Source organism: Ceratotherium simum, chromosome 35 (assembly GCF_057802395.1).
Source record: "Ceratotherium simum simum isolate JZ-2026a chromosome 35, ASM5780239v1, whole genome shotgun sequence".
In the NCBI taxonomy this organism is placed as follows: domain Eukaryota; kingdom Metazoa; phylum Chordata; class Mammalia; order Perissodactyla; family Rhinocerotidae; genus Ceratotherium; species Ceratotherium simum.
This window is the reverse complement of record NC_141934.1, coordinates 31,115,253-31,142,638: the sequence shown is the minus strand read 5'-3', so window position 1 is coordinate 31,142,638 and position 27,386 is coordinate 31,115,253. Positions and strand designations below refer to the sequence as shown.

Sequence of the window (27,386 nt, the reverse complement as noted above, 5' to 3'; positions counted from 1 at the left end):
AAATTCTGTGACCCTTAAAGGTTTTCACGTTTATTATTTCTGTTGTCTGAAATGTTAAGCTGCTTTCTCAAAAACTGGCTCCTCAGGAAGGCAGCTTTGGGTTAAACAGCGACTCTTGGTGGGAGGTTTGGAGAAGCAAATTAATTGAGAAAATGGATTTGTACCATTGTGTTTCATTCTATACATGCACTTGTGGATGCTGTGCAGAAGGTGAACGTAGCTGAAGTGGTAAAGATTTCTTCTGCTTTGACATTTACACATTCAAAAGGAATTAGCATGAAAAAGTCCACTCATGCAAACGAAACAAAAGACCCCCAGCCCTGTGAATTTTTCACACATTCAGCAAACGTGCTAGGCTTGCTTCCAAGACCTGTTAAAATTTAAATAAATCTATTTTTAAAAAACCTGGCAGTAGTTGATGAGCTTTAGAAAGTTAAGTAAAAAATAAAAAATATCTTGAGAAGATTTTATTTGGGTCTGCAGGATGCATCTCTATCTGAACACACACGCAGGCCTGTGCTTACGGGGGAGCTGTGTTAGTTAATCTCTGCCCAGCTCGCTGGCTACCGGCTGAGGGAGGCTCAGTGCCCACATCAGACCCCCAGTCGCCAGGGCGCCCTGCACACCCACCTCGAGCGCCTCGCTGTCCGATAGGCACTGGGCAGACAATGCTTTGCTTTTGAGTGGGATCTAGACCTGGACTTGGACGACGAATGGTACTTGGGAGAGCGTGATCTTGTTCGAGACCGTTTTTTGTGCTTTTTCTTCTTCTTCTCTTTCTCTTCTTCTCTCGGTGGGTCTTTGCTTTTGCTTGAGGGCCCTTCTGGGGGTTTAATGTCTAAAGTTGGCAGAGGTCTGCCCCCAGGCAATAGAGGACAGGGCACAGTGCTGGCTTCCTGGGAACAGAAGCAAACATCTCGAGGTTAACAGTGAAAATACGACATTTTAAAATGTATATTTATAAAATTTCAACATTGGGGCCCTCACGCCAATAATGTAGCAGCATCTCTTAGAGAGGACTGCGTCTCTTTCTAGGGCTCTAAAAGCATCTCCCCGGCATCTCAGGGGAAAATGACGGCTCCTTAGATACCAAGAGAATAAATGCCAATCTCTCCCGCGAAGTCTTCTTGGGCTGCGGCTCCTCACCAGCCTGTTGGGCTGCGGTGGCTGGATTTCATGAAAGGAACGTGGTATGAAGGATACTGTGTTAGGAAAAGAGCCATGCTTGCTCTTTTATAAATAATTATGACTGTTCACTGAAAAGAGATTCCTCAAACCTCCAGCATTAGGTTTTTATGAATCTCTGTACCATTCTGAAAATAATTTTTAAAGAAGGCCAAAATCAAAAGAGGCTCTTCTTTGATTTTTGTCACAAGGAAAAGACAATTTTTTAAAAAATTATGTTTATTATTCTTTTTTTTTTGTGAGGAAGATCAGCCCTGAGCTAACATCCATGCCCATCCTCCTCCGTTTTTGCTGAGGAAGACTGGCCCTGGGCTAACATCCGTGCCCATCCTCCTCCACTTTATATGGGACGCCACCACAGCACAGCTTGACAAGCGGTGCGTCGGTGCGCGTCTGGGATCCGAACCCGGGCCACCAGTAGCAGAGCGCGCGCACTTTAACTGCCGCGCCACAGGGCCGGCCCTGAAAAAAGACGTTTCTTTCTTTCTATTTTGTGTCTATGAGTTGATAGATGTTAACTAAACTTATTGTGGTTATCATTTTGAAATCTAAGTAAGTCATTACGCTGTACACCTTAAACATATACAGTGCTGTATGTCAGTTCTATCAATAAAGCTGAAGGAAAAAAAAGTCAATAATGGCAACCAAAAACAAGATAATCCCATCAGCACAAGTCAGTCTTACTCTACATATATTAATTTAGCATGGTACTGCACTTAATAAATACCCATTCATCATAAGAAAAACCTCTTCATGCAAGTATAACAGACACATGGCAGAGTGCACAGATCTTAACGCATGGCCTACGGAATTGTCACCACAGGACACCAGCACACAGACCAAGAAACCACCACCCTCGGTAGCGTGCATCACCCAGAGCAATCCCATTTCTAGGAATTTATTCTAAAGTGACATTCACCAAAGTGTGCAAAATGCACAGCTAAGGAACCACGTCACGTCTCTTCATAATGACCAAGAATTACCAGCCACCTGAATGACCGTCAAGAGGGTACTGGTTCAATACGGCACACCAACACAGTGAAATGGGATTCAACTTTTTAAATGAGGTGGTAATCTGTTTTTAACAACATTAACAACTGTCCATGCCACACTGTAAAATAAAAAAATGAGTTTACAAAAACAAAACAAAACAAAACTCCCCGAAACTTCCCACCACTGTTTTATATTTTCACCGCAGCCATCCGCCTTCAGCTCTTCCCCTAGTCCCCGGGAAAGATCATTCCTCAAGTCACTTCAAATGTATTTTAACCACAGCCATTGAACACCACACACCTCGAGACATACTGAGAAATTCGCAGCTGATCACGCTGCGTCTCAGAGGACTCAGTGGTAACGTTTATGGAAAACAACTCAAGGTGGGTGCTGCAGCCTCCGCTGACGGGAGGTGGCTCCCGCGGGACAGTCAGGGTGCCCCTCGGCACCTGTAACCCTGCAGCTGCTCCGGGGTTCCCTTCTGTCCTCTCCTTGGGTCCACTTGGACAAGGCCCACTGGATGAGGGAAAACAACACTTCATGCAAATGATGCTTTAAAGTCAGGGTTCTTTCTTTGGCTTTGAGAAGAAAAGCAATGGTGCTCTGGAGGGGCAGGCATCACATGGAGATCTGATTACCCTTGAGTTAGCTGCTTTATGACCTCATAGCGATTTCTCTGCTTTCCTTTCAGGCTCCATGCTGGTACAGTCACAACAGACTATCTTCCACGTCCTTCCATTCACAGTGAGCAGAGAGGTTCAAACGGAGTGTGTGCGAGAGGAAGCAGGGCTGAGCATCACTCAGGAACAATACGGCCTGTTTCCCACATAGTTTATTCCCACGTAAGAACACTGAGGAACCAGGCGCTCGCTCCAGAGAAGGAAGGGTGAGAGCTCTTCCAGTATTCCTCCTCGGGTCTTCACTCCCCTCTTCCATGCTTAAGGCTCTGCCTAAACCGTCCAGGGAACCGTTTCACCATGGGACAGTTCTTATTACCAAAAAGGTCTTTCTCGTTTTAAATTCTTTCAGTGTAATAAGATTTTTCAGGTCAAATTTTAAAATAATTTGTTGTTGGGCCGGCCCCGTGGCTTGGTGGTTAAGTGAGCGCGCTCCGCTGCTGGCGACCCGAGTTCGGATCCCGGGCTCCCACCGGCACGCTGCTTCTCCGGCCATGCTGAGGCCGCGTCCCACATACAGCAACTAGAAGGATGTGCAGCTATGACACACAACTATCTACTGGGGCTTTGGGGGAAAAAATAAATAAATAAAATCTTTAAAAAAAAAAAAAAATAATTTGTTGTTGTTGAAACAATTCTAACATGTAAACCCTCAATAAGAAACCAATCTCTCTAAGAATACCTATTTCCACCATGGCACTAGTCACAATTTGTCCATAAGCATAGACACTAAATGCTATATTTTTTTAAAATTTTTATTTATTTATTTTTCCCCCAAAGCCCCAGTAGATAGTTGTATGTCATAGTTGCACATCCTTCTAGTTGCTGTATGTGGGACGCTGCCTCAGCATGGCTGGAGAAGCGGTGCGCCGGTGCGCGCCCGGGATCCGAACCCGGGCCGCCAGCAGTGGAGCGTGCACACTTAACCGCTAAGCCACGGGGCCGGCCCCTAAATGATATTTTAAATTAAGAATAAAAGAAATGAAACATAGCAAGCTTTATACCTTTAGAGGCTGAAGGAAGGGAAAAGCCGGCTAAGCATCTGACTTAACGGGGCCCCTCTCCCCAGAATGCAGTGTGTGGCCCAGCTCAGATGTGCTAGCTAATAGAGAACTCTGCTGCTGCACGGCTAGAAAAACCAGTTTTCAATGCATTTTTAAAATCCTAATAACCATGGGCTCTAAATTAGGAATATACATGGCACTAAAAAAGAGACTGAAGCTGGGGATGAAAGCTACCATTCAGAATTCCCGAGCCGGCACACGTGGGGCCTCTATGAACGCTGAGTCCGTGGTCGAGGCCCCCACTAACTAGAGGGCAGTCAGAGCTACTGCAAATTCTTCCTGAAACCAGGCCTGGGGGACTTCCCAGGGAAACAGAGAAAGCCCATCTTAGGGAGAACTGAGACAGATTTTCCATCCTCACACAAGTGGCCTGCTCTGTGATGAGTGAAGAGAAATATGGGATTGCCGTCTTCTTCTCTTAGGAAGTCCTCCTTCTTTACCTCGGCACATGAACAGAACCACTGCACTAATTAGCGTGATTATGTGCTGCATTAAAAGGAGGCGAGATGGAAAAATGCGGCCTCTGATGGACATCTGCGAAAGGAGGACAAAGAGAAGACGGATGGGGCGCTGCAGAAGGCTAGCTCGAGACAGCAGGAGAGGGCGAGTGGCAGCTCATTAGCTGAGTTTCTATTTCCACTTTTACTGCCAACCTGATGATTTTTATCTCTGAACTTTATTATTGCTTCTTTTGCCTTTATCCTGACTAATGCCTGTCATTAGTAATACCTATTCCACCATTGCGGTTAAAGTTTAGGACTCTATTCTAAGGCAAGGGGATAATCGAATCAACATTTTCAAAATATAACTTGTAATCAAATCATGGGATCTATTTATTCTAATAAAATGATTATCCTTCACCATTAAAGTAAAAATCAGCAACTATGGTGGCCTTTGCCAGGCTGAATTAAGATAATTCATTGTGATGACCTCACTTTTTTCAGCTTAAAAATACTAAGAAGATATTTAAAAACCCAGCAATTAGACGTGAGAGCAAAAAAATAAAAGAGCAAATGCCACATGCCCAGTCGCAGTCACCCAACAATGGTCCCCGGGTGCAGAGTCCAGGGGCAGGCTCTGTCCGTATGAGCATGTCTCAGGGGCCCTGACAAGTTCCCCACCTCTGAAACCTGCGAGGCCATCACGCACTTAGGATCGGCAGTGCATTTCATTTTCAGATACTTCCTGACACATCCCACAACCCAGGGCATGGGCTCTCACAATAGTGGGCACCATGATGATTCGAGTTTTTCAGGGGAGGCCACAGGTTCAGGTCATGCCCCTCAAGCAGGTCACCTCCACCAGGGAGCAGCCTGTGGAGGAGCTGAGTTTAGCTCACAGCTGTGCCTCCCCCAGAGAACAAGTGCTCGCATAGACAGTCTGTCAAAATGCACCATCTAAAGAGATGTCAGGCCACGGCCGCACTGCGAAGACAGAATGGTGGTGAAGGTGGGCTGCGGGAGCTCTACGCTTAGGCTTGGGAGCTTTAACCAACCACGAGTAGAAGGGCCTGGTCCTCCCGAGGCCTAAACAGGGGTCCTCAGAGTAAGCTTTTCCCTTACTTCTGTCTCGGGGTGCAGCCTAGCATTTGGGATACTAAAGGAACGGAGCACATGACTGGCCTCTCCAGCACTAAAGGTATTCCTGTGTCCACTGTTAGAGACAGGCTGGGGCAGATTCAAGCAACACCGAAGAGCAGGCTCAACTGTGGGAAGTGTTTTTCATGGATATTTATAATGACATGAGCCATGGAACTGTTTCAGCAAAACACAAGTAGGGCTGTTTAGACAAGTGCAGTGGACATCTGTTCTTTCTGCAGCCCGGCCCCCACTCCTTACTGTGCAAATACTGTGGGCGGTGGGCCTTTCCGCACTCGCAATCCATGAATTCTGAATCAAGCTCCCTCATCTGGAGCAGGAGATGGACTAGAACATTCCACCCTCCCTGGGTGTCACTGAGGGAGAAGCACAGGACCCAAGTCCGGCTGGCCAGGGCCAACGGGACTCAACCTCAGGACTCCCGCTTGAGCAGGGGTGAGGCCCCTCTCCTCTGCGGAGTGGGGTATGGGACGGTGCGGTGAGCCAGGGGCTGTGGGAAGCAGAGCTGGAGAATGCAGCCAGTCAGGGGAAACCGAGCCTGGAGATGAATCCTCGAGCCATTCTGTGAGCCCTAAGCGAGCTGCACTACCCTCACAACTCAGAATGTGAGCCCAGCTGGCTGCTGGTTTTGCTTCAGCCATCTGGAGGCAGTGGAGTAGGTTTTTTAACACGTGCAATCAAAGCCCTGACTGACACAGCAATCCAGACTTTCAAACCACTGGGAAAAAAAGAATACTCAACTAGCTATTTAATCTAGACCTTGCTGCAATGATGGAAACATTCTGTATCTGCGCTGTCCACTGCAGTTAGCTACCAGCCACACGTAGCTATTGAGCGCTTGAAATGTGGCTAGTATGGTTATGGACCCAAATTTTGAATTTTACTTAATTTTAATTAAGTTAAATTTAAATTGTCATGTGTGGCTAGTGGCTACCATACTGGACGGTGCATATCTCGAAAAATAATAACTTTCAACGTAAATGCTACTTCTGGCGTAACTAGAAGAGTCTCAATTGCTCTGCCAATTTACATGGCATTTATGAATAACCTGGAAGACAAACGAAGTCATGGCTGAGTCAAAACCTCGCCCTCCCAGTCCCACACCCCCTTGTTTGGTTTGTGATGGTGCCTGGCTGGCTCTGCACATGGCGGTCGGTGAGAAGCTGCCGGACATGCCTGCAGCAGGCACGGCAACAGCTCCACAGACTGACCGGAGCCAAACGAGCAGAGCTGCCTTTTTGGGATGGAATGTTAATATTCCAGCAAAAATGATCAAAGCACAAATCATCATGGGGAGGGGAGGACAGAGTTTGGTCTGAGTAGTGTTGGGGAGAAATCAGGGAGGAACTTTTGAAAAATCAGTCATTTATGAGAGTATTTAAAACTTACTGCCCCTCACTTTAGTAACACTGGAAAATAATATTGATCAGTCCTTTGATTACAATGAAGTATGTGCCAACAAATTAGCACACACTTGACAACTATTATTTCCCGCTGTGGGAAAATGAATTGCTCAAAAGCAGACTAACGTGTATTTTAAAACAAAATCTTATTTGTGAAGTAACACCACATTAACTATGAAATGGATAGTTATACTGAAGACTCAAGATGTTTTTATAAGTTTGAAACTTCAGACTTTGAAATGCATCCTCTAAAACTGCATTTTCAAATTTCTATCCACTGCGCGGTGAGTCCCGAGTCACCCGGTTGCCCTTCCAAAGCAATCCAATCGCCAGGATCTGACTGCTGATGCTTTTCTCAAGACACCTCTGTGATTCCTGTTCTGTCGGCCCCTCTTCCTCCCTCTAATCAGCTTGTGCCACGTGGACTGCTCTCCCTGCCCTTTTGCCTCTGCCTCGACCTGTCACGTGTGCTGGCCGGGGCCATATTCTTCCTGGGGAAATGCTGCTTCTACCTCGCCAGCATCCCATGCTCTCCCTAATCTGCCCCACATTGCCATCCCAGTTGTGCCTTCTCCAAAGACCCTCTGGTGCAGGGTGGCCCTAACCCCAGCTGCCTGGGAAGGCCCACCCGCTTCCACCACCTGCGGGTCTTGGGCCTTGGAATGCCCTCGCTATTCTGTCACCTCTCCCAAGTGCCCTGGTTCCTTGAGGCCCTGCCCGAGCCCCAGGTCCGCCACAAACCCCCACCTCTGAGGGAGGGGGCTGCAGGCCATGTGCCACCTCTGCCCTCCTGGAAGCCGGGGCCATCACCCATGTCTACTCAGAGCTGCCCTGTGCCCTGCAGGGCTGACCTGGTGGAAATGTTTGGGTGCGAATGCCAACCACACAAATGTGATCTTATGGTCACTGGATAAGAAATAGGCCTCTAGCCCTCATACCTGAAAAAAAAGGAAAGGGTTTACAAAGCCTTGAGCAAGGAGCTAAATAGGCAGACAAAATCAGAAAATTGCAACTATCACAACAGATTAGCAAGCACTTAATTATAACATTAAAGATACAGGGGAGGAAAACATCAAGAATAAACAGAATCACTTCATTTTAACCACAAACTCATAACACTAAAAAGGAATAAGGTGTGACAACAATAACTTAGAAGGGGAAGAGGCAAGGGATAGAACCTGCTTAGACTAAGGAAGTTAAGAGGCTATCAGAGAATGGACTATTTCATCCACGAGATCTTTGATACAAACCTCATAGTGACCACAAAAAATCAGAACAGAGAAAAATGATAAATAATGAGGAAACCACCATAGAGAGCCACCAAACTGAACTGGCAGTCCGAAAAACATGGGATGAGAAACAAGGGAAATAGAATAACCGGAAAACAAGTGATAAAATGGCAATATTAAGCCCTCATATATCAATCATCACTCTAAATGCAAATAGATTGAATTTCCCAATTAAAAGACACAGAGTGGGGGCCAGCCCAGTGACACAGTGGTTAAGTTCGCAAGCTCTGCTTTGGCACCCCGGGGTTCACAGGTTTGAATCCCAGGCATGGACCAACACACTGCTCATCAAGCCGTGCTGTGGAGGCATCCCGCATACAAAACAGAGGAAGATGGGCACAGATGTTAGCTCAGGGCCAATCTTCCTCGCCAAAAACAAAACAAAACAAAACAAAACAAAACAAAACAAAACAAAACAAACCAGAGTGGCCTCATGGATTAAAAAACAAGACCCAACAATATGCTGTCTCCATGAAACACATCTCAGCTCTAAAGACAAACAACAGGCTTGGAGTGAAGGGATGGAAGATGATACTCCAAGCAAATGGCAAACAAAAGAAAGCAGGTCTTGCCATACTTATATCAGACAAAGTAGACTTCAAGACAAAAAAGACAATGAGAGACAAAGAGGGGCATATATAATGATAAGAGGAACACTCCACCAGGAGGACATAACACTTATAAATATGTATGCACTGGGCTGGCCTAGTGGCATAGTGGTTAAGTTCGCATGCTCCGCTTCGGCAGCCCGGGATTCACAGGTTTGAATCCCTGGAGCGGACTAACGCACTGCTCATAAAGCCATGCTGTGGCAGGCGTCCCACATATAAAGTAGAGGAAGATGGGCACAGATGTTAGCCCAGGGCCAATCCTCCTCAGCAAAAGAGGAGGTGTGGTAACAGATGTTAGCTCAGGGCTAATCTTCGTCACCAAAAATAAATAAGTAAGTAAATAAATAAACAAATAAGCACCTAACACAGGAGCACCAAAGTACATAGAGCAACTAATAACTGACCTAAAAGGAGATAGTAACAGCAACACAATAGTAGTAGGGGATCTTAACACCCCACTTACAACAACGGATAGATCATCCAGACGGAAAGTCAACAAGGAAATGGTGGAACTACACAAAACACTAGACCAGCCAGACTTAATAGATACATACAGAACACTCCATCCAAAATCAGCAGAATACACATTCTTCTCAAGTGCACATGGAACATTCTCAAACATAGACCATATGCTGGGAAACAAGGCAAGCCTCTATAAATTTAAGAAGACTGAAATCATATCAAGCATCTTTTCTGACCATAATGCTATGAAACTAGAAATCAACTATAAGAAAAAAGCTGGGAAAGTCACAAATATGTGGAAACTAAACAACATGCTACTGAACAACTACTGGATCAATGAAGAAATCAAAGGAGAAATAAAAAAAATACCTGGAGACAAATGAAAATGAAAATACATCATGTGAACCATATGGGATGCAGCAAAAGCAGTCCTAAGAGAGAAATTCACAGCAATACAGGCCCACCTCAACAAACAAGAAAAATCTCAAATAAGCAATCTTAAACCACACCTAACAGAACTAGAAAAAGAAGAACAGAGCCCAAAGTCAGCAGAAGGAGGGAAATAATAAAAATTAGAGCAGAAATAAATGAAATTAAAGCCAAAAAGCCAGTAGAAAGGATCACTGAAACTAAGAGCTGGTTCTTGGAGAAGATAAACAAAACTGACAAACCCTTAACCAGATTCACTAAGTAAAGAAGAGAGAAGGCTCAAATAAATAAAATTAGAAATGAAAGAGAAGAAATTACAACGGATAGCACAGAAATACAAAAGATTAGAAGAGAATACTATGAAAAACTACATGCCAAAAAATTGGACAATCTAGAAGAAATGGATAAATTCTTAGACTCATATAACCTCCCAAAACTGAACCAAGAAGAAACAGAGAATCTGAATAGACCAATCACAAGAGACAGAAACAGTAATCAAAAACCTCCCAGAAAGGGGCCAGCCCGGCGGCGCAAGCGGTTAAGTGCGCATGTTCCGCTGCGGCGGCCCGGGGTTCGCCGGTTCGGATCCCGGGTGCACACCGACGCACCGCTTGTTAAGCCATGCTGTGGCGGCGTCCCATATAAAGTAGAGGAAGATGGGCATGGATGTTAGCCCAGGGCCAGTCTTCCTCAGCAAAAAAGAGGAGGATTGGCATTGGATGTTAGCTCAGGGCTGGTCCTCCTCAAAAAAAAAAAAACAAAACAAAAAACCTCCCAGAAAATAAAAGTCCAGGAGCAGATGGCTTCTCTGGAGAATTCTACCAAACTGTCAAAGAAGATTTAGTACCTATCCTTCTCAAACTATTCCAAAAAATTGAAGAAGATGGAACACTTCCTAATACATTCTATGAGGCCAACATCACCCTGATCCCAAAGCCAGGCAAGGACAACACAAAGGAAAATTATAGGCCAATATCGCTGATGAACATAGATGCAAAAATCCTCAACAAAATATTGGCAAATCAAATACAACAACACATCAAAAGGATCATACACCATATCAACTGGGATTTATACCAGGGATGCAGGGATGGTTCAACATCCACAAATCAATCAATGTGATACATCACATTAACAGAACGAGGAATGAAAACCACATTGTCATCTCAATAGACGCAGAGAAAGCATTTGACAAGATCCAACATCCATTTATGATAAAAGCTCTCAATGAAATGGGTACAGAAGGAAAGTATCTCAACATAATCAAGGCCATATATGACAAACCCACAGTCAACATCATACTCAACGGTGAAAAACTGAAAGCTATCCCTTTGAGAATAGGAACAAGACAAGGGTGTCCACTCTCACCACTCTCATTCAACATAGTAGTGGAGGTTTTGGCCAGAGCAATTAGGCAAGAAAAAGAAATAAAAGGTATCCGAATTGGCAAGGAAGAAGTGAAACTCTCACTGTTTGCAGACGACATGATTTTATATATAGAAAACCCTAAAGAATCCATAGGAAAACTATTAGAAATAATCAACAACTATAGCAAAATTGCAGGGTACAAAATCAACTTACAAAAATCAGTTGCATTTCTATAGTCTAATAATGAACTAACAGAAAGAGAACTGAAGAATACAATCCCATTTACAATTGCAACAAAAAGAATAAAATATCTAGGAATAAATTTAACCGAGGAGGTGAAAGACCCGTACAATGGAAACTATAAGACATTATAGAAAGAAATTGCTGGTGACATAAAGAAATGGAAAGATATTCCACGCTCATGCATTGGAAAAATAAACATAGTTAAAATGTCCATACTACCTAAAGCAATCTACAGATTCAATGCAATCCCAATTAGAATTCCAATGACATTCTTCACGGAAATAGAACAAAGAATCCTAAAATTCACGTGGGCAACAAAAGATCCCGAACAGCTAAAGCAATCCTGAGAAAAAAGAACAAAGCTGAAGGCATCACAATCCCTGACTTCAAAATATACTACAAAGCTACAGTAATCAAAACAGCATGGTACTGGTACAAAAACAGACAGATCAATGGAACAGAACTGAAAGCCCAGAAATAAAATCACACCTCTGTGGACAGCTAATCTTCAACAAAGGAGCTAAGAACATACAATGGAGAAAGGAAAGTCTCTTCAATAAATGGTACTGGGAAAACTGGACAGCCACACGCAAAAGAATGAAAGTAGAATATTAACTTTCGCCATACACAAAAATTAACTCAGAATGGATTAAAGACTTGAAGGTAAGACATGAAACCATAAAACTCCTAGAAGAAAATATAGGCAGTACAGTCTTTGACATCAGACTTAGAAGGACCTTTTTGAATACCATGTCTACTTGGGCAAGGGAGACAAAACAAAAAATAAACAAATGGGACTTCATCAGACTAAAGAGCTTCTTTCTGCAAGGCAAAGGAAACCATGAACAAAACTTTTTGAAAAGACAACCCACCAACTGGGAGAAAATATTTGCAAATCATATATCCAACACGGGGTTAATTTCCAAAATATACAAAGAACTCATACAACTCAACAACAAAAAAACAAACAATCCAATCAAAAAATGGGCACATGATACGAACAGACATTTTTCCAAAGAAGATATACAGATGGCCAATAGGCACATGAAAAGATGTTCAACATCACTAACGATCAGGGAAATGCAAATCAAAACTACAATCAGATATCACCTTACACCTGTTAGAATGGCTATAATTTATAAGACAGGAAATAACAATGTTGGAGAGGATGTAGAGAAAAGGGAACCCTCATACACTGCTGGTGGGAATGCCATCTGGTGTAGCCACTATGGAAAACAGTATGGAGATTTCTCAAAAAAAAAAAAAAAAAAAAAAAATTAAAAACAGAAATACCATATGACCCAGCCATTCCACTAACAGGTATTCATCCAAAGAACTGGAAATCAACAATTCAAAGAGACTTATGCCCATCAACCGTTGAATGGATAAAGACATGTGGTATATATATACAATGGAATACTACTCAGCCATAAAAAGAGACAAAATCATCCCATTTGCAACAACATGGACGGACCTTGAGGGTATTACGTTAAGTGAAATAAGCCAGACAGAGAAAGACAAACACTGTATGATTTCACTCATATGTGGAAGATAAACAAATACATAGACAAAGAACAGATCAGTGGTTACTAGAAGGGAAGGGGGTTGGGGGTTGGGCTTAAGGGGTAAAGTGGCACATATTATGGTGAATGACAAATAATAATGTACAACTGAAATTTCACAATGTTATAAACTATTATGACCCCAATAAAATTAAAAAAAAAATACTCCAAGCAGAGAGGCAGTAAGATCTGGAAACGAAGAAAACTGAAAATAAAAGGCAGCTATATTAAAAAAAAAAAAAAAGAAACAGTCCTCTAATTCACATTCCAAAGTGCCTTGGTATCTTGAATATTAACAGAGGCTCAACAAATACGGTTGATTTTTGTTCCCATTTCCTTTTCAAACTCTTGTTGGACCTGTAAACTCGGCAGAACCATTAATCATTAGAAAAAATTACTGTTATCTAAAAAAATATCCTGAAGTCTGTTGTTGCTATGTAAATGACTGCATGATAACTCAAAAGGGACTCAATTCAAGACTTCTTGGGGCCGGCCTGGTGGCGCAAGCGGTTAAGTGCGTGCACTCCGCTGCAGCGGCCCCAGGTTTGCCGGTTCGGATCCCGGGCGTGTACCGACACACCGCTTGTCAAAACCATGCTGTGGCGGTGTGCCACATAAAGTGGAGGAAGATGGGCATCGATGTTAGCCCGTGGCCAGTCTTCCTCAGCAAAAAGAGGAGGATTGGCAGATGTTAGCTCAGGGCTGATCTTCCTCACACACACACACAAAAAGACTTCTTATTTCTCTTCGTTTGGGATTAAGAACACATACACACAAACACACACACGCCAAAAAATGGGATGGTGTATATGGATTTCTAAGTACTACTTGTGGACTTGTTTTCATATATTTTATATACTGCTTAAAAATTTAACATACTTTTGATATCTGCTCACGTCAATACACATACTTGAAGATATCATTTAAAGTTATACCTGAATATGTAAAATCACCTCTCCTAACAAATAGATCAATGGAATCGCATAGACAGGAGTGCAGAAAGAGAGCCAGTACAAATGGGAGTTTGGTAGATAACAAAGGAGGCTCTTTAAAGTAGTGGGAAAGATGGGTGACCTGGTGAATTGTGTTGTGTCTAGCTATATGCTCCTCAAACTGAAATAAATTCCAAGTGGGGCAGATTAAAATGGACAAAGAAGAAAAGTGTTTGCCATACTGGTGACAAAGAGCTAACACAAAATAGCAGAGAGGAAGACAGACAGCGGGAGAAAAATGAGTGAAGGCTATGAAGGTGGTTCACAGGGGCGGGGGGAATAAAAATGCCATGAAACCTTTGAAAAGTTACTCAATATCACTTATTAAAAACTTGTAAATTAAACCAAACAGATACCATTTTTCCACCTATCAGACTGACAAGAATTACAGGTTGATGGTAACCAGTGTTGGCAGGGGCTGAGGAAGTAGTTATTTTCATACCCCATGGAGACAAACAAAAATTGCTATAATCTTTCGGGGCTAATTTAGCAGTATCTAAAATTAAAGAAGCAATTCCATGGTCGTGGATTTAGCCCATGGATACCCTCCCTGATGTGAGTGTACAAGACGCAGGAAACAGGCTTAAGGCAGCATCACTGACAACACTCACCCCCTGGGAGGGCTGCATCCCACCAGCAGGAGAGGGTGAGCCAGTCACGGCACAGACAGGGTTCATTTAAGGGTTGATCTATGAAAGGGCTGACAGCCACTCATCCAGTCAACATTTACCAAGTGCCATAACACACCAAGCACTACTCCGACACGGATACAAGTGACAAATCGAGATGCCAGAACAGTGTATAGGGTATGGTCCTATTATTGTAATATTTTAAACCTATACATAAATAGATTTTTTTCCCTCAAGAATACACAGAAACAAAATGTGGTATATACATACAATGGAGTATTATTCACCTTAAAAAGGAAGGACATTCTGTGAAGAGAAATAAGCCACTCGAAGAAGGACAAATCCTGTATGATCTACTCATATGAGGTCCCTAGAGCGGTCGTATTCATAGAGACTGAGAGCAGAAGGTGGGCACCAGGGGCTGGGAGGGGGAGTTAGTGTTTAATGGGGCCAGAGTTTCAGTCTGGGAAGATGAGAAAGTCTTGGAGATGGACGGCGGGGATGGCCACACAAACTGTGAACGTACTTAATGCCCGTAAACTGTATACTTACAAAGGGTTAAAATGGTAGGTTGTATGTATGTCTACGCTACACAAAAAAACCAAAATAAATAAAAATTGATATTTTCCTAGGAATTAAAATAAAGAGTACATAAGAAGGAAAAGACTTTTACTCTTCATTTTTTACCTTTTTCTAGCATTTGAACTTTTAAAATCACATGTCTACATTGCTTTTATAAAAAGCAAAGTAAAAATAGACAGTGCCCCTTCTCTACGGCAGATACGCTGCAGGACGACAGTAACACCCGGCTGGGTTTGAGCCAGGCCTTCTGAATGGTGTCCTGTGACGCCCTGCATGTGTCTGCTTAGACGGATCTAGGGTGCCACCAGCTCCCACCTGGGCCGACCCCCTCCTTTCCTCACCCTGGGTGCCAGGGGGTAAACCCCACCAAATCTCAAGTCCCTCCGGATGCTAAACTACTACACCTGTGCAGTGGGGCCAGACGTGCCAGCATCTGAGCAAAGTGTACACAGAACTGTCAACGAAGTCAGGGTAACCCATCTCCAGAAGCTGCTTTAGGCTGAAGATATTTTTGAGTGTGAATCTCATTTATGACAACTGCCAATTTAATTCAAGTATTCTTGTTTCAAGGCAATTAAAGATACTTATCACCAACTGCTACTACCATTATATTTTTGTTGAAATAGTTTAGTAGCTATAATCTCTCCCATGAGATATCTGGGAAGATCAACTCAGTGACTTGAACAAGAAGCACAGACACTTATTTCTATATGTTATAGATTCAAAACACATACTTGAAAACAAGAAAGGTGGGAGATTCCACATATAGAGATAAATGGGATAAAAGCATCAGTTGCAGCCTATCTTGTGTTTATAAGGAAATAACTCTGGCAACTGTGGTGAGGCAATACAGCAGACTGGGAAAAACTGGATTAACGTTGAATGATTCTGGCTGTGACTGAGTTTTCATTAAAACACCATTTTATCTGAACATATAGATGCATCCACGTAATATACTTGGTTAAACCATCAATATACGCAGATATCCTTTAGTTAGGCCCTTCACGCACTGCACAAATGACACCAAAGCAATACAGAAAACAGCCCACTCCCACCCTCCCACGTGGCAGCTCCCCTACTTTCTCAAGTTCCCTACCCCTTGCTATATACATAACGTTTATAGCTGTAACCATACAAGTGAAGATATTTTATATCTTGCCTCTTCCCTTTTTTCTATCAAAAGCATTTTTCTCGCTGTTTCAGCAGTGCTGGTAGTCAGTTCTCGCTGCTGCATACTGCGTTCCCGATCAGCGCAGAGGTCTTTTCCATGCCCCTCTCACCTTCTGCTGCGACTGGCTACAGGGAGGCCCTACCCCGGCAGCCACCTCTGGACGCACAGCGGAGACGAGTGGAGGTGGCGGTGTCCTGGCGGGCTGGCGGGAGTCCCTCCTCCCCTGGTGTGGTCAAGGCCAGTGAGAGGACAGGCCCACGAGCAGCTTTTAGGGCTGGCTCTCCAGCAGGTGCCTGGAGCACCCAGGGGGACGGCAGCAGCAACCAGCCCACCACGTTACAGCCCACAGTCGGTAAGATCTCACAACTGACTCGCACTGCTCTCCTCAGTCTAATCCAGCTATTATTTTTGAGGCCTCCTGCCAGATTTGAGAGAATTTCAGAGTGATTCCTGAGGCAAGAAAGCTGATCCGAAATCTGAACTCAGAATGTTGCTTTCCACGGAACAACAAAGAAACTAAGTGGCTACATGCAACAAAAATCAGTTTTGAATAATGGCCCTAGAGTCTTAGAAATGTCCACGTAACTAAAGTAAAAAGAGTGTGGGTCTGCTTGAAATTACAGGGAGAAGACAGCCACAACAGACGCTTTAGGGACACTTGGAGAAGGCTCGGGTTCTGTTCCCAGCAGCACTGCAGGGCAGCCTCACTCTGACCTGTTTGAAGGGAGGGAAAGGGCCAGAAGGGCTAAGTTCTGGTCACACAGCTTAGGAAGGAGCTGTGAGGATTTGACCCCTCCGAAGAGAAGACGACGGTGAGCATAGCTCACTTTTCCTCTAATTAAAGTACTGATATCGTAGAGCCCTGAGTAAGCGTCTCTGCCGTGAGCGTGAGCTGAACGGCACTCTGGCCAGGTTGCCCCAGGCCTGATGCGATCCTGCACGAGTAAAGCTCTCCTCCAGGGCCTGGGAGAGCAGCCAGAGAGCAGAGGTTCCCAACCCGGGCCCAGAGGCCTGTGTGTCTGAAGCGGGACCAGTGTTTGGTGTGTCTGTGCATCTACGGAGAGTTTTCGGCAGATGCTTCCTGACCGCTGGCTATGCAGCAGAAGCAAACACTCTCTCGGAGGAGGAGAGCCGGGTCTGCTGATAGCCGTCACCAGGCTGCAGATCCGAGTGGCCGGAGGGAGCCACACGCACGTGCTCACACCAGCCGAGCCTCCCCAGAATGCTGAGGTGGACCTGCTTTAACTCACCTCTACGTTGAAGGGATTCTCCTCAACTTTTCCAACTTCGGCTTCTGGCAGAGGATTTTTTAAGGTTTGTAGAAATAAAGCCGCTTTCCTCTTTCGCTCTGCTTGGAGCTGCTTCTCCTTGGACTCCTTGGATGCCTGGGCCAGCTTCTCCCTGGCGGCGGCTGCCAGCCGGTCCTCCAGCTTTTGCTTTGCTTAAGGAATAAACAAAGAAAGAAGGGCCCTTTAGAACAAGCAGTGTTTTATAAATATCTTATCTTAATTTTCACAGGCAGTAAAAGGGTCACGAAATATAGTGCAGTTATTTTAAAAGATAAACACGATACCAATTTCAGGATAGGTAAACAAATCGGGCAAACCTAATTTTGAGAGAATTAGTTTATAATGTTTATTAGTATTTTTTATATTTCACTTTCAAAATCAAAGTCAGAAGGCTGAGAGGGTCCCATACCAGTGAAAGCTGGAATAATGAAAATCTCAGAAGGGCTCTCATAAACATGTGTCCAAAATACTCATACCAGGTAATGAACACTCTCTGAAGTGTTTTATTCCAAATAATCCAACACGTTGTTTAGTTTACACACAGTGAGTGCAGATTTAGATACACACGCACAAACACACGTTTGCTTAGGGAGAGCAACTACAGCACAGTGCAAGTTCTGACCCTAAGGCATCTTGCGGTTAAAAAAGTACCTTCTGTAGGTGCTGCTTGATCTGTTTGTGTATATACAGAAAAAGCAATTTACAAAAACCAGTTAGAATAGATAAAACCACAAACACAATCGTTAATTAACTACTTTAGTGCAGAATATAATTTATTTTGGAGTAGGAATAGAAGACTATATGATATTCCCCGCAAACGCTGCTGGCCATGTGTCAGGGGCACACGGTGGCCATACTGTGACCCAGGAAGATGAGCCGCGGCCTGGAAACCAGCTTGGGCCTGCGTCATCTTCAAGGGTCCGATGGTTCTGCTGGGAGACAGCCTCACAAAAGGGCATCTCCTAGTTCGGTACATTAACCCGAGCTGGGAACACAGGCTGAGCATTCGCCCCTAGGCTGCCATCAAAGCGCAAAGGGCCCGTCCATTAAAGCACTCTCGCCAACTAGTTGCTCTGCAAACAAATTGCCCACGGCACTGCATCTGATGCTTAATGAAGAGCAGTGCTCGTTCCTCTAACAGAACTCTCCAAATGCACAAAAACATCACAACTCCCAAATGGTTCTCATTTCCAAAGGCCGGAGATTGTAGCTGGCAGTCTCAGTATTTTTGGCTTAGTAGGTTAATCTTGTATTTATGTACTTTTTTTCTTTCAAGAAGTTTAAAACGTATCGACAAACCTTGCTTTGCTTCTAGCTCCTCCTGGGTAAGCTGAGGCCGCTTCTCCTCCACAACCACACACGGTGGGGCCGCCGCCGGGTTAGTGTTTGCAGCACTGCTACAACTTTCTTGGCCTTCTTTGCTTTCTTCATCATCATCACTGTCATCATCTAGCTTAACACGATTTTTTTCCAGGGGAAGTAGATCATTTTCTTTGGCCTTGATTGCAAAGCTTATTGGAGCAAACGAAGCTATTGAGAAAAGGTGAAAATGGTAATACATTTTTAGGTAACTAGAAGCACAGGGTGCCCAGCATTCACATGAGCATCAGCTGGTGGGAGTAACGCCTCAAGTGGAGCCCCATCTTATGCAGAGGAGGTTCTAGGGGCAGCGAGCAATGCCTGCGTTGTCCAAGGTGGGCTGTTTAAATGCACACTGCACGAAGGGAGGCTGGGGCTGGCTCACATGTGAGGACCACACGCAAGCCAAGCGTGACGGAGGGAAGTGCACGGTGCGGCTCCACCTCGGGCCATGTCAGGGGTGCATGCGCTGAGTGCAAGCCCTGGTCACTGCATTAGTAAATGCTCAATTCTTGTTGGTGTTTTCCTTCTTTTTCTGGGCTTAGCATATAGCTGAATTTGCACAATAAGTTAAGTAGGCATATGATGCGACTCCACTATAAAAAGGTACCTTTAAAACATCCCAACTATATAAAGTAGCCTTGTCTTATAAAGCAAAAGTTACAAAATCTGTTCCTTTATTCAGCAAACACCTGATTGGGCGCCTACTTTGTGCATTATGTCAGACTACTCTCTACACCTATAAGAAATTTTAAACGTAGCATAACCAAAACTTAGGTGGTTCAATTTTTCTCCCCTAGAACATTTGGAAATTTTTTTTTTTTGATTTTTATTTATTTATTTATTTATTTCCGTCCCCCAAAGCCCCAGTAGATAGTTGTATGTCACAGCTGCACATCCTTCTAGTTGCTGTATGTGGGACGCGGCCTCAGCATGGCTGGAGAAGCGGTGTGTTGGTGTGCGCCCGGGATCCAAACCCCAGCCGCCAGCAGCGGAGTGCGCACACTGAACTGTTAAGCCACGGGGCCGGCCCTGGAAATTTTTAATTTAAGAGAAATACAAAGGCCCTAAAGGAAACAATCTTCCCCATACCCACCCACACTCACTCCTGAGCCCCTCTCTCCTTCAGACACCATGGTAAATGGCTGTTAACAACACCTAATCGGTTGTAATAAGATACTTTATTTTTAAAAACAGTTAAGTAGCTATTTATGAAGCATATTCAAGTAAACCACAATGAAGGGAGATTTTAAGTGCGGTGCAAACTAGCTGACTCTGAGAGAGGAATGGATTCTGGGTTAACAAAGGCAGGTTCTAGAAGGGCTGTGACTGTGTCAGTGACTGTGCCTCCCCCCCGCCCCCTACCTTATGGGTGGGGTTACCCAGCTGACCCCTGAGGTCCTCCCACTTTTAGCACTTTACAGTTCCAAACTCACGGGTGACCTGAACCATGCAAATATCTCAGATCTTTGAAATATAATAACCTTTCGTCAGTAATCACTTCAAGCTACAGAGCACACCCCAAGATGTTAAATGTTGGGAAAGTGGTATTTTGTAAGTCAAAAGGAAAACGGAGCAAAATCAGTCTTTTTTTTTTTTTTTTCTTGTCGGGAAGATCAGCCCTGAGCTAACATCTGATGCCAAGCCTCCTTATTTTTGCTGAGGAAGACTGGCCCTGAGCTAACATCCGTGCCCATCTTCCTTTACTTTATATGGGACGCTGCCACAGCATGGCCTGACAAGCAGTGTGTTGGTGCATGCCCAGGATCCGAACCTGAGAACCCCGGGCCGCCAAAGTGGAGCACACGCACTTAACAACTTGTGCCACCAGGGCCGGCCCCAGTTTTTTTTTTTTAATACATTTTTTTTTTGAAGATTCACCCTGAGCTAACATCTGATGCCAATCTTCCTCTCTTTTTTCTCCCCAAAGCCCCAGTAGATAGTTGTATATATAATAGTTGTAGGTCCTTCTAGTTCTTCTATGTGAGCCGCTGCCACAGCATGGCTACTGACAGATGAGTGGTGTGGTTCTGTGCCTGGGAACAAAACCCCGGCTGCCGAAGCGGAGCGCAGTGAACTTCAACCACTAGGCCATCAGGGCTGGCTCCAAGATCAGTCTTCGTGTTGACTATCCAACGTTATCCACCTGCACTGGACACTGGTGCACCACAGCACTTCATTCATAGCAACCCCCTAAATACAAGATGTCATCACACATGGGGTTAAAAATACACTGTGTCAGGAGAGTCGGTATTAACCATTTTCCTGTGGTTATGTTACAAACAGTCCTGATCTTCTGAAGATACATACCAAAACATTTATGCTAAAATGCTATGATGTTGGGGATTTGCTTCAAAATATTCTAGGGGTGGGCTGGACTAAGATGTATAAAACCAGGTTGCAGGGGGCGCTGGGTGTAGTGCGCTTGTGTGTGGGGTGGGGTGTGCTCATTATCCCACCCTCCGTTTTTGTACATGCTTGAAATTTTCCATAAGAAAAAAAGGTTAACAACATTAACTGTTCATTGCCCATAGTAATATGGTCTCTTTAATAAACACAGTCAAGGAAACTTTTAAAAGTAGAGAAAACTTCACTTATTTGTTAATCAAAATTACTTCTTAACTTGGGGCTAAAGTATTACATCACAAAAAGAATTTTAAAACAATTATTCCCAAATCATTTCTTCTGCCAAATTAGGAAGGTGAGCAATCAACAAATACAGTACTGAAACGAAAGCTTCTGGAACACTTTCTGTCTGAGGCACAACACTTAGTGTGACACTGTAAAGCTGGCACTGACACACCTAAACACAAAGCCAAGTCGCACCATTATTCCATACACACTTGGAAGGGATCTAATACCAGAACTGACAGACAAGCACAGTCTACGTGCCTCACCTCGCTGACATGTGCAGCCCCCGGAGACAGACACTCTTAGGCTCCCCATTACAGGTGAGGAAACAGGCTCAACAGCTCAGGTACCCTCCCCAAGGCAGCTCTACTAGAAAGCAGGGGACGAGGAAGTGACTCCCTTGGTAGAATTACTCAAGGACACAACTACTGCTCTCCCTAGAACCTTATTTGCAAACCACATCACCACATAGGAAAAGCACTTCCTACAGCCTTCGCTGGTTTTCTGCTGCATTAAGGATAAAATGCAACTCTCCCCGAGGCTGGCCAGAACCTGGCCCTCTTGCCACTCCTCCTGTGTGCACTGTGCTGTGGCCACACTAGCCCCTCTTCCTCCGTCAGACACGCCTGGCCCGGCCAGCCCTCTGCCGGGAGCTGCTGTGCTCTTTCCATGCCTGGCGGATGCCTCCTCAGACAGGCCCTGTCGACCTCTCTCCTCCACACCACTCTTTACAATTCGCATTATGTCTTTGTGGTCTGCTCACCTCGACCCTGGAGAGGGCAGGACTGCAGGACCACTGTGGCTGAGGGGTGCACCCAGGCAGCTCGGGGCCAGGCCCCCAGGAGCAGATGCTCAGTAAACGCTAGTGAGTGAGGCAGCAGTCTCCAATGCTCCATTTTCCACACCAAAATGCTTCCATTTTTAAGGTAACCAGTTTTATTACTAATTTCTACCTTCAAAAGTAATAAATATTCTCTATGGGAAATCTTGAAAACACAGGTGAACAAAATGAAAGATCAACTGCAATTCAGATATGGCAAAAGATCATCAGAACACCACCAATAATCAGCTGACGGTTCCTAGCATGTATATATGCACATGTACGTACACACACACACACGAAATGGGATCATACTTTACAGCCTGCTGCTTTCACTTCATAAGCGACATCTTTCCATGTAAATAGTGTAGACATGTTTCCATGTCAATACAGATCATTTTAAAAAATGGCAATAGTATTTCTTGGTATGGACATGCCAATTTAGTTCACCGTCTCCCACAACTGTTTCCAATTTTTTATTTTCGAAAGCTAACAAGGCCTGCGATGAACGCCTGGTCCAGACGCCCTGGTGAACCAGACGTTTCTAGGGGTGAGAGGGCATTTACGTTTAGAATTTGGTTCACATCGCTGGGCTGCCTCTTCTAGAGAAGCTGTACCAACTTACACTTCCAAAGACAACGTGTGAGTCCCCACTGCCCCACGGCCTCTCCCTCACGGACTGGCATTATTTTTCAACTTTATCAATTTGAGAGGCAAAAAACTGTACTTGTTAATGAGGATACACTTAAAAAAATTTACTTACTAACCAACTATGTTTCTTCTTTTGTGAACTATCTTCTCACGTCTTTTGCCTGTTTTTCTACTGCAGGGATTGTCTTTTGTTTATTGATTTATACGAGTTCTTTACACAGTGAGGATACCAACTCTTTATCTTCTGTTGTTAGCAATCCACCACTTTGACATTTGTCTTGTAACTATTCAAGTCCTGCCTCTATCACACCTATTAATCTCTCCTTACGATTTATGGGTTCTATTCTTAGAAAGTCCTTTCCAACTCCAAGATTATAAAAAAAGTATTTTCTTCTACTTTTATGGTTTTCTTTTTCTACATGTAAATACTTAATCTATCTGGAATTATTATTCTTGTCAGATGTGATGCAGAAGTGTTATTTAATTTTTTTCAAAATGGAGAGCCTGGTTTTCCAACGTCAATTACTGGTATACTAAAGGGGCTTTATCATAAAAATTTCAGGAAATATTGATGCTTTCTCAGCATCTATTGATATAGAAACATGGAAAGTCTTTTGTCTGTTCATCTGATAAACTATGATGGAAGATCTTCTAGTGGGATGCCATGATGGCATTTGTGGAACAAACCCCAGCTGCTCACACCTGCTATCACTGTCATTCCTAGCTGGCTTCAATCTGAGGTATCAACACCTATATTTCTCAGTGACTGTGGCCTGCGGATTGCTAAGCTTTGTGGGGGTTGGAGCACTGGGGCTCAAGAGCGTCCTAATTTTCCATCTCAGTGCTGTGGAGGCTTTAATCATGTGGGCTGTTCTCTTTCTTGAGGGAAATTACTGTGACCTTGACTTTGTCCTGGCTTGCTGCCTGGTTTTAGAGGTACTTCTCTGACCAATGTTTTCTAATCTTTCAGGCCTATTAATTTTACTACCTCGTCTTGAAAGAATTGTAGCAATTTATATTTTCTTAGACAATTTTTATTTTCAAATTCACTCAAACTTACAGTCATATACATTATTCTTGTGTACTTTCAAAATATCTGATTTTTTTCTCATTCATTAGGTTGTATATTTGCATTTACTTTTTTCTATATTAAATCTACACATCGATGATATGTTTCACTGGTCTTTTATTATTTTCTCATTGATTTCTGCTTTTGATTTTTATTGATTCCCCTTTCCTGCTTTCCTTAGATGCATTTTATAGTTTCTTCCTAGGTTCTTGAGTTGAATGCTTGTTTTGTTTTATTTTTTCTTTACCCACATATGCACATAAGGCCAAAGGTTTTCCTTTGAAGTTTTCACTGCATTTGATACTTTTTTGATAAGAAATATTTTCCCTGTCCTCACTTTCTTTGAGTATTTTGGAGCGTTGACATGTCTGTAAAAATCTTTCTGCTTCAGCATTCAGAGTACTTTTCATTCAGAATTTCAGACACATCTTCATTATCCAGCATCTAACGTTACAGATGTCAGTCTGACGTGCCAACCTGCTTTTTCTCCTCCTCGGAGGACAACCTGCCTGTTTTTCTATCGGGCTGCTTTTCCTCCATCTCTATCCTTTTCCTTGGAGATTTGAGAAACATTTTGAACTTGTCTTCTCATCCCATCTGGTTTTCAGTGCTTTCACTGTATTTTAAAATTTGGCAATCTTTTTCTAAGCAATCTTTTCCAGATGTCAGATAATCAGTTGCACTAGTCTTATATCTTCAACTTGGTGAGAATATAAATTAGAGATCTGAGGAAATCTTCCCATTACTTAGTAACTCTGTTTCAGAGGTGCCCACATGCTCCGAGGCTCAGGCGTGCGTCCTCTGAAGACTTCTGCAGGTGCAGGGACGCTTGTCTCCTCATCCTGACAGTGAGAGGCGGCCTGTTTTTCCATCCCAGAGAGCTGGGGCACGTTTTGTCAGATATCGTGTAGCTTCAGGGATCTCGGGCTCAGCCAGCAGCAGGAGGGAAGCTGTAGGTATTATTTTATTTGCCAAGTTACAGGACAATCATGGGGGTGCGGACGGAGCTCCACTGCAGGCAGCGGCTGAGGGGGCCACTGCATCCCATCCCCATGCTGTCGGGGGGCCTGCTGTCCCCCGGATGCTCTGGCTGTTCTGGCCTTCTGCCTGATCCCCTCTATGGTTGATAGTGGGCTCCCCCAGAGGTCAATGCCATTGAGTCTTAAAGGGTTCTTCTTTTCCCTATGAACTGAATTCCAGGTGGGCTGGCTGGCCTTTCTGAACCATGGACAGTACCCCGCCTTTTTCTGGAGCAATAACTGTTTTCATTCTCTACTTGTTAGATTCCTTTGGTTATTTCAATGAGTTTCAAGGTGGCCAGGAAGGGTGAGAGATTAAACGCGTGCGCTCAGGTAACCTCCTGGAATGAGAGGCTCAGAGACGCTTTCATGCTCTTCTAAAGCACTAAATTTTCCTAGTCAAGTCATTCGTCCCCGTCAATTTGGTTATTCTTGACCACCACCCTAAAAGGCATCTCTACGCAAAGCAAAGGGCTTCCTGCAATGTCCATTCTGTATCCCCTCTGCCTTTCCTCTAACTCAGGGGCTGTCGGCTCGCCCCTGCACCACCTGACAGCGCTCCCTCTTCTACTTCTATTACGGTTCTACTTCAGGCCGTCAGTTCCAAGACCTCCAAAATTGTTTCTCTGCCTCACTCTCTTCCCAAAGTCCCCAAACTGGATAAAGTTACTCCTCTGATGTAAACCCGTAAGGCGTGCGCTGCCCCTGCTGGAAGCCCAGGATCTCAAGGGCAGGGCAGAGCCCCCACCAGCTGGCCCAGGCCACCTCTCCAGGTTGTGTCCCCCCTTACCACCCACTCGAGTCTCTGCGCCACTCCTCACCCCTGAGCAAGCCACGCAGCTCAGACCACGCAGCCTCTGCCTGGGACTGCACCCTTGTCTCGGGGAGTCCTGTTCAACTCACAACACCTGCTTAAACACCCTTTCCCCGCCACGCCTTTCTCATTCCCCCAAGTGGATCTCACTCTTCTTCGAATGTTCCACCACATGGCTCTTTGTTAACGTGCCTGCATCAAATTTGTTTCCTTTCTCTTTTTTATTACACTGGCTCTTTTCATGTCTGTCTGTCCTGGTAGATGAAAAACTTCTTCCAAGAACATAAAAGGTAACTAAATGGAGCGAGTGGAGTACTGCCTGGTAGAGACCGTCAAGAGACTTGCTTTAGCAAATAAAGAAAACTAATTTCATTGGTACAATAGTTTGCATAGAAATACAGTTTCAGAAGTCTGAGGGGGTGGGGGCCGGCCCCATGGAGTAGCGGTTAAGTGCGCGCGCTCCGCTGCTGGCGGCCCGGGTTTGGATCCCGGGCGCGCACCGACGCACCGCTTGTCGGGCCATGCTGTGGCGGCGTCCCACATGAAGTGGAGGAAGTTGGACACGGATGTTAGCCCAGGGCCAGTCTTCCTCAGCAAAGAGAGGAGGACTGGCATAGATGTTAGCCCAGGGCTGATCTTCCTCACAAAACAAATAAAAAGTCCGAGGGGGTACAAACCATTATTTGAAATATTCTAAACATTTCCATTAAATTGCTAAAACAGGCTGTTAAACAAACATATACCTAAGTCGAGCTTATATCCAAATGACCCCAAAGTCCAAATTAGGAAAGTACTATGAAAGTAAGGAAGTTTTATTACAGCAACTTGAAAGAAGCAGCCAATTCTCTCCTGTCCCGTGGTTAAAGGCACCTGACCTTAAGTAATCCAGAATTTTTCGTGCTAATTTAAAGTAACATCTCTAAGGTCAAGACTGGAACTTACAGCAGTGGCGGCAGCATACCTTTCACTAGCTTCCCGTCGGTAACAGTTTTACTGGACGATGCCTCCTTCTTCCCCCCTGCGCTGCCTCTTCCTCCCATGTCGGCTGTGTCTTCAGACACACTATCCTCCCCAACGTCACTCACTTTTTCAGGAGCAGATTCTGCAGGAGCCTCTTCTGGTGCAGACACAGCCTATAGAGATTAAACGTGACTATAAACCATTCCATGAGAAATTACACAGGATTTCTCAAAAAAGATATATATGTATTTCACCGGACAATAGCATTTCTACACTACTGCCTAAGTAACACTAAACAACACACTTTCAAACTCAGATCTGCTATTTGATACAACAAAATGAAATGAGGGGTGGAAGGAGGTATTTTCCCTCTGGAAGAACATTATGCTTCTTAAAGCTCGAATATCTTGGGAACCAATGCTCACTACCTCTTCTTTGGAGACCGATGACTGAGAATACTTTTAGAATACCAAATTATGCCCATTGCCTACAGATGAGGCAATTTTCCTCAGTTTG

At 44.3% G+C, this 27,386-nt stretch overlaps 1 protein-coding gene across 7 annotated transcripts in view; it reads right to left on the bottom strand.

The window, feature by feature from the left end:
• SFSWAP (splicing factor SWAP) overlaps positions 1-27,386 on the bottom strand; it is an 83,406-nt gene that overhangs the window by 18,006 nt on the left and 38,014 nt on the right. For all 7 annotated transcript variants that reach the window (XM_014787191.2, XM_087423477.1, XM_004430080.3 and 4 more), the window contains exons 11-14: positions 26,872-27,043; positions 18,847-19,077; positions 17,509-17,699; positions 631-896 (exon numbers count right to left, since the gene is read on the bottom strand). In XM_014787191.2, coding sequence (XP_014642677.1) covers positions 631-896; positions 17,509-17,699; positions 18,847-19,077; positions 26,872-27,043 — 860 coding nt within the window. The remainder of the gene's footprint in view (positions 1-630; positions 897-17,508; positions 17,700-18,846; positions 19,078-26,871; positions 27,044-27,386) is intronic.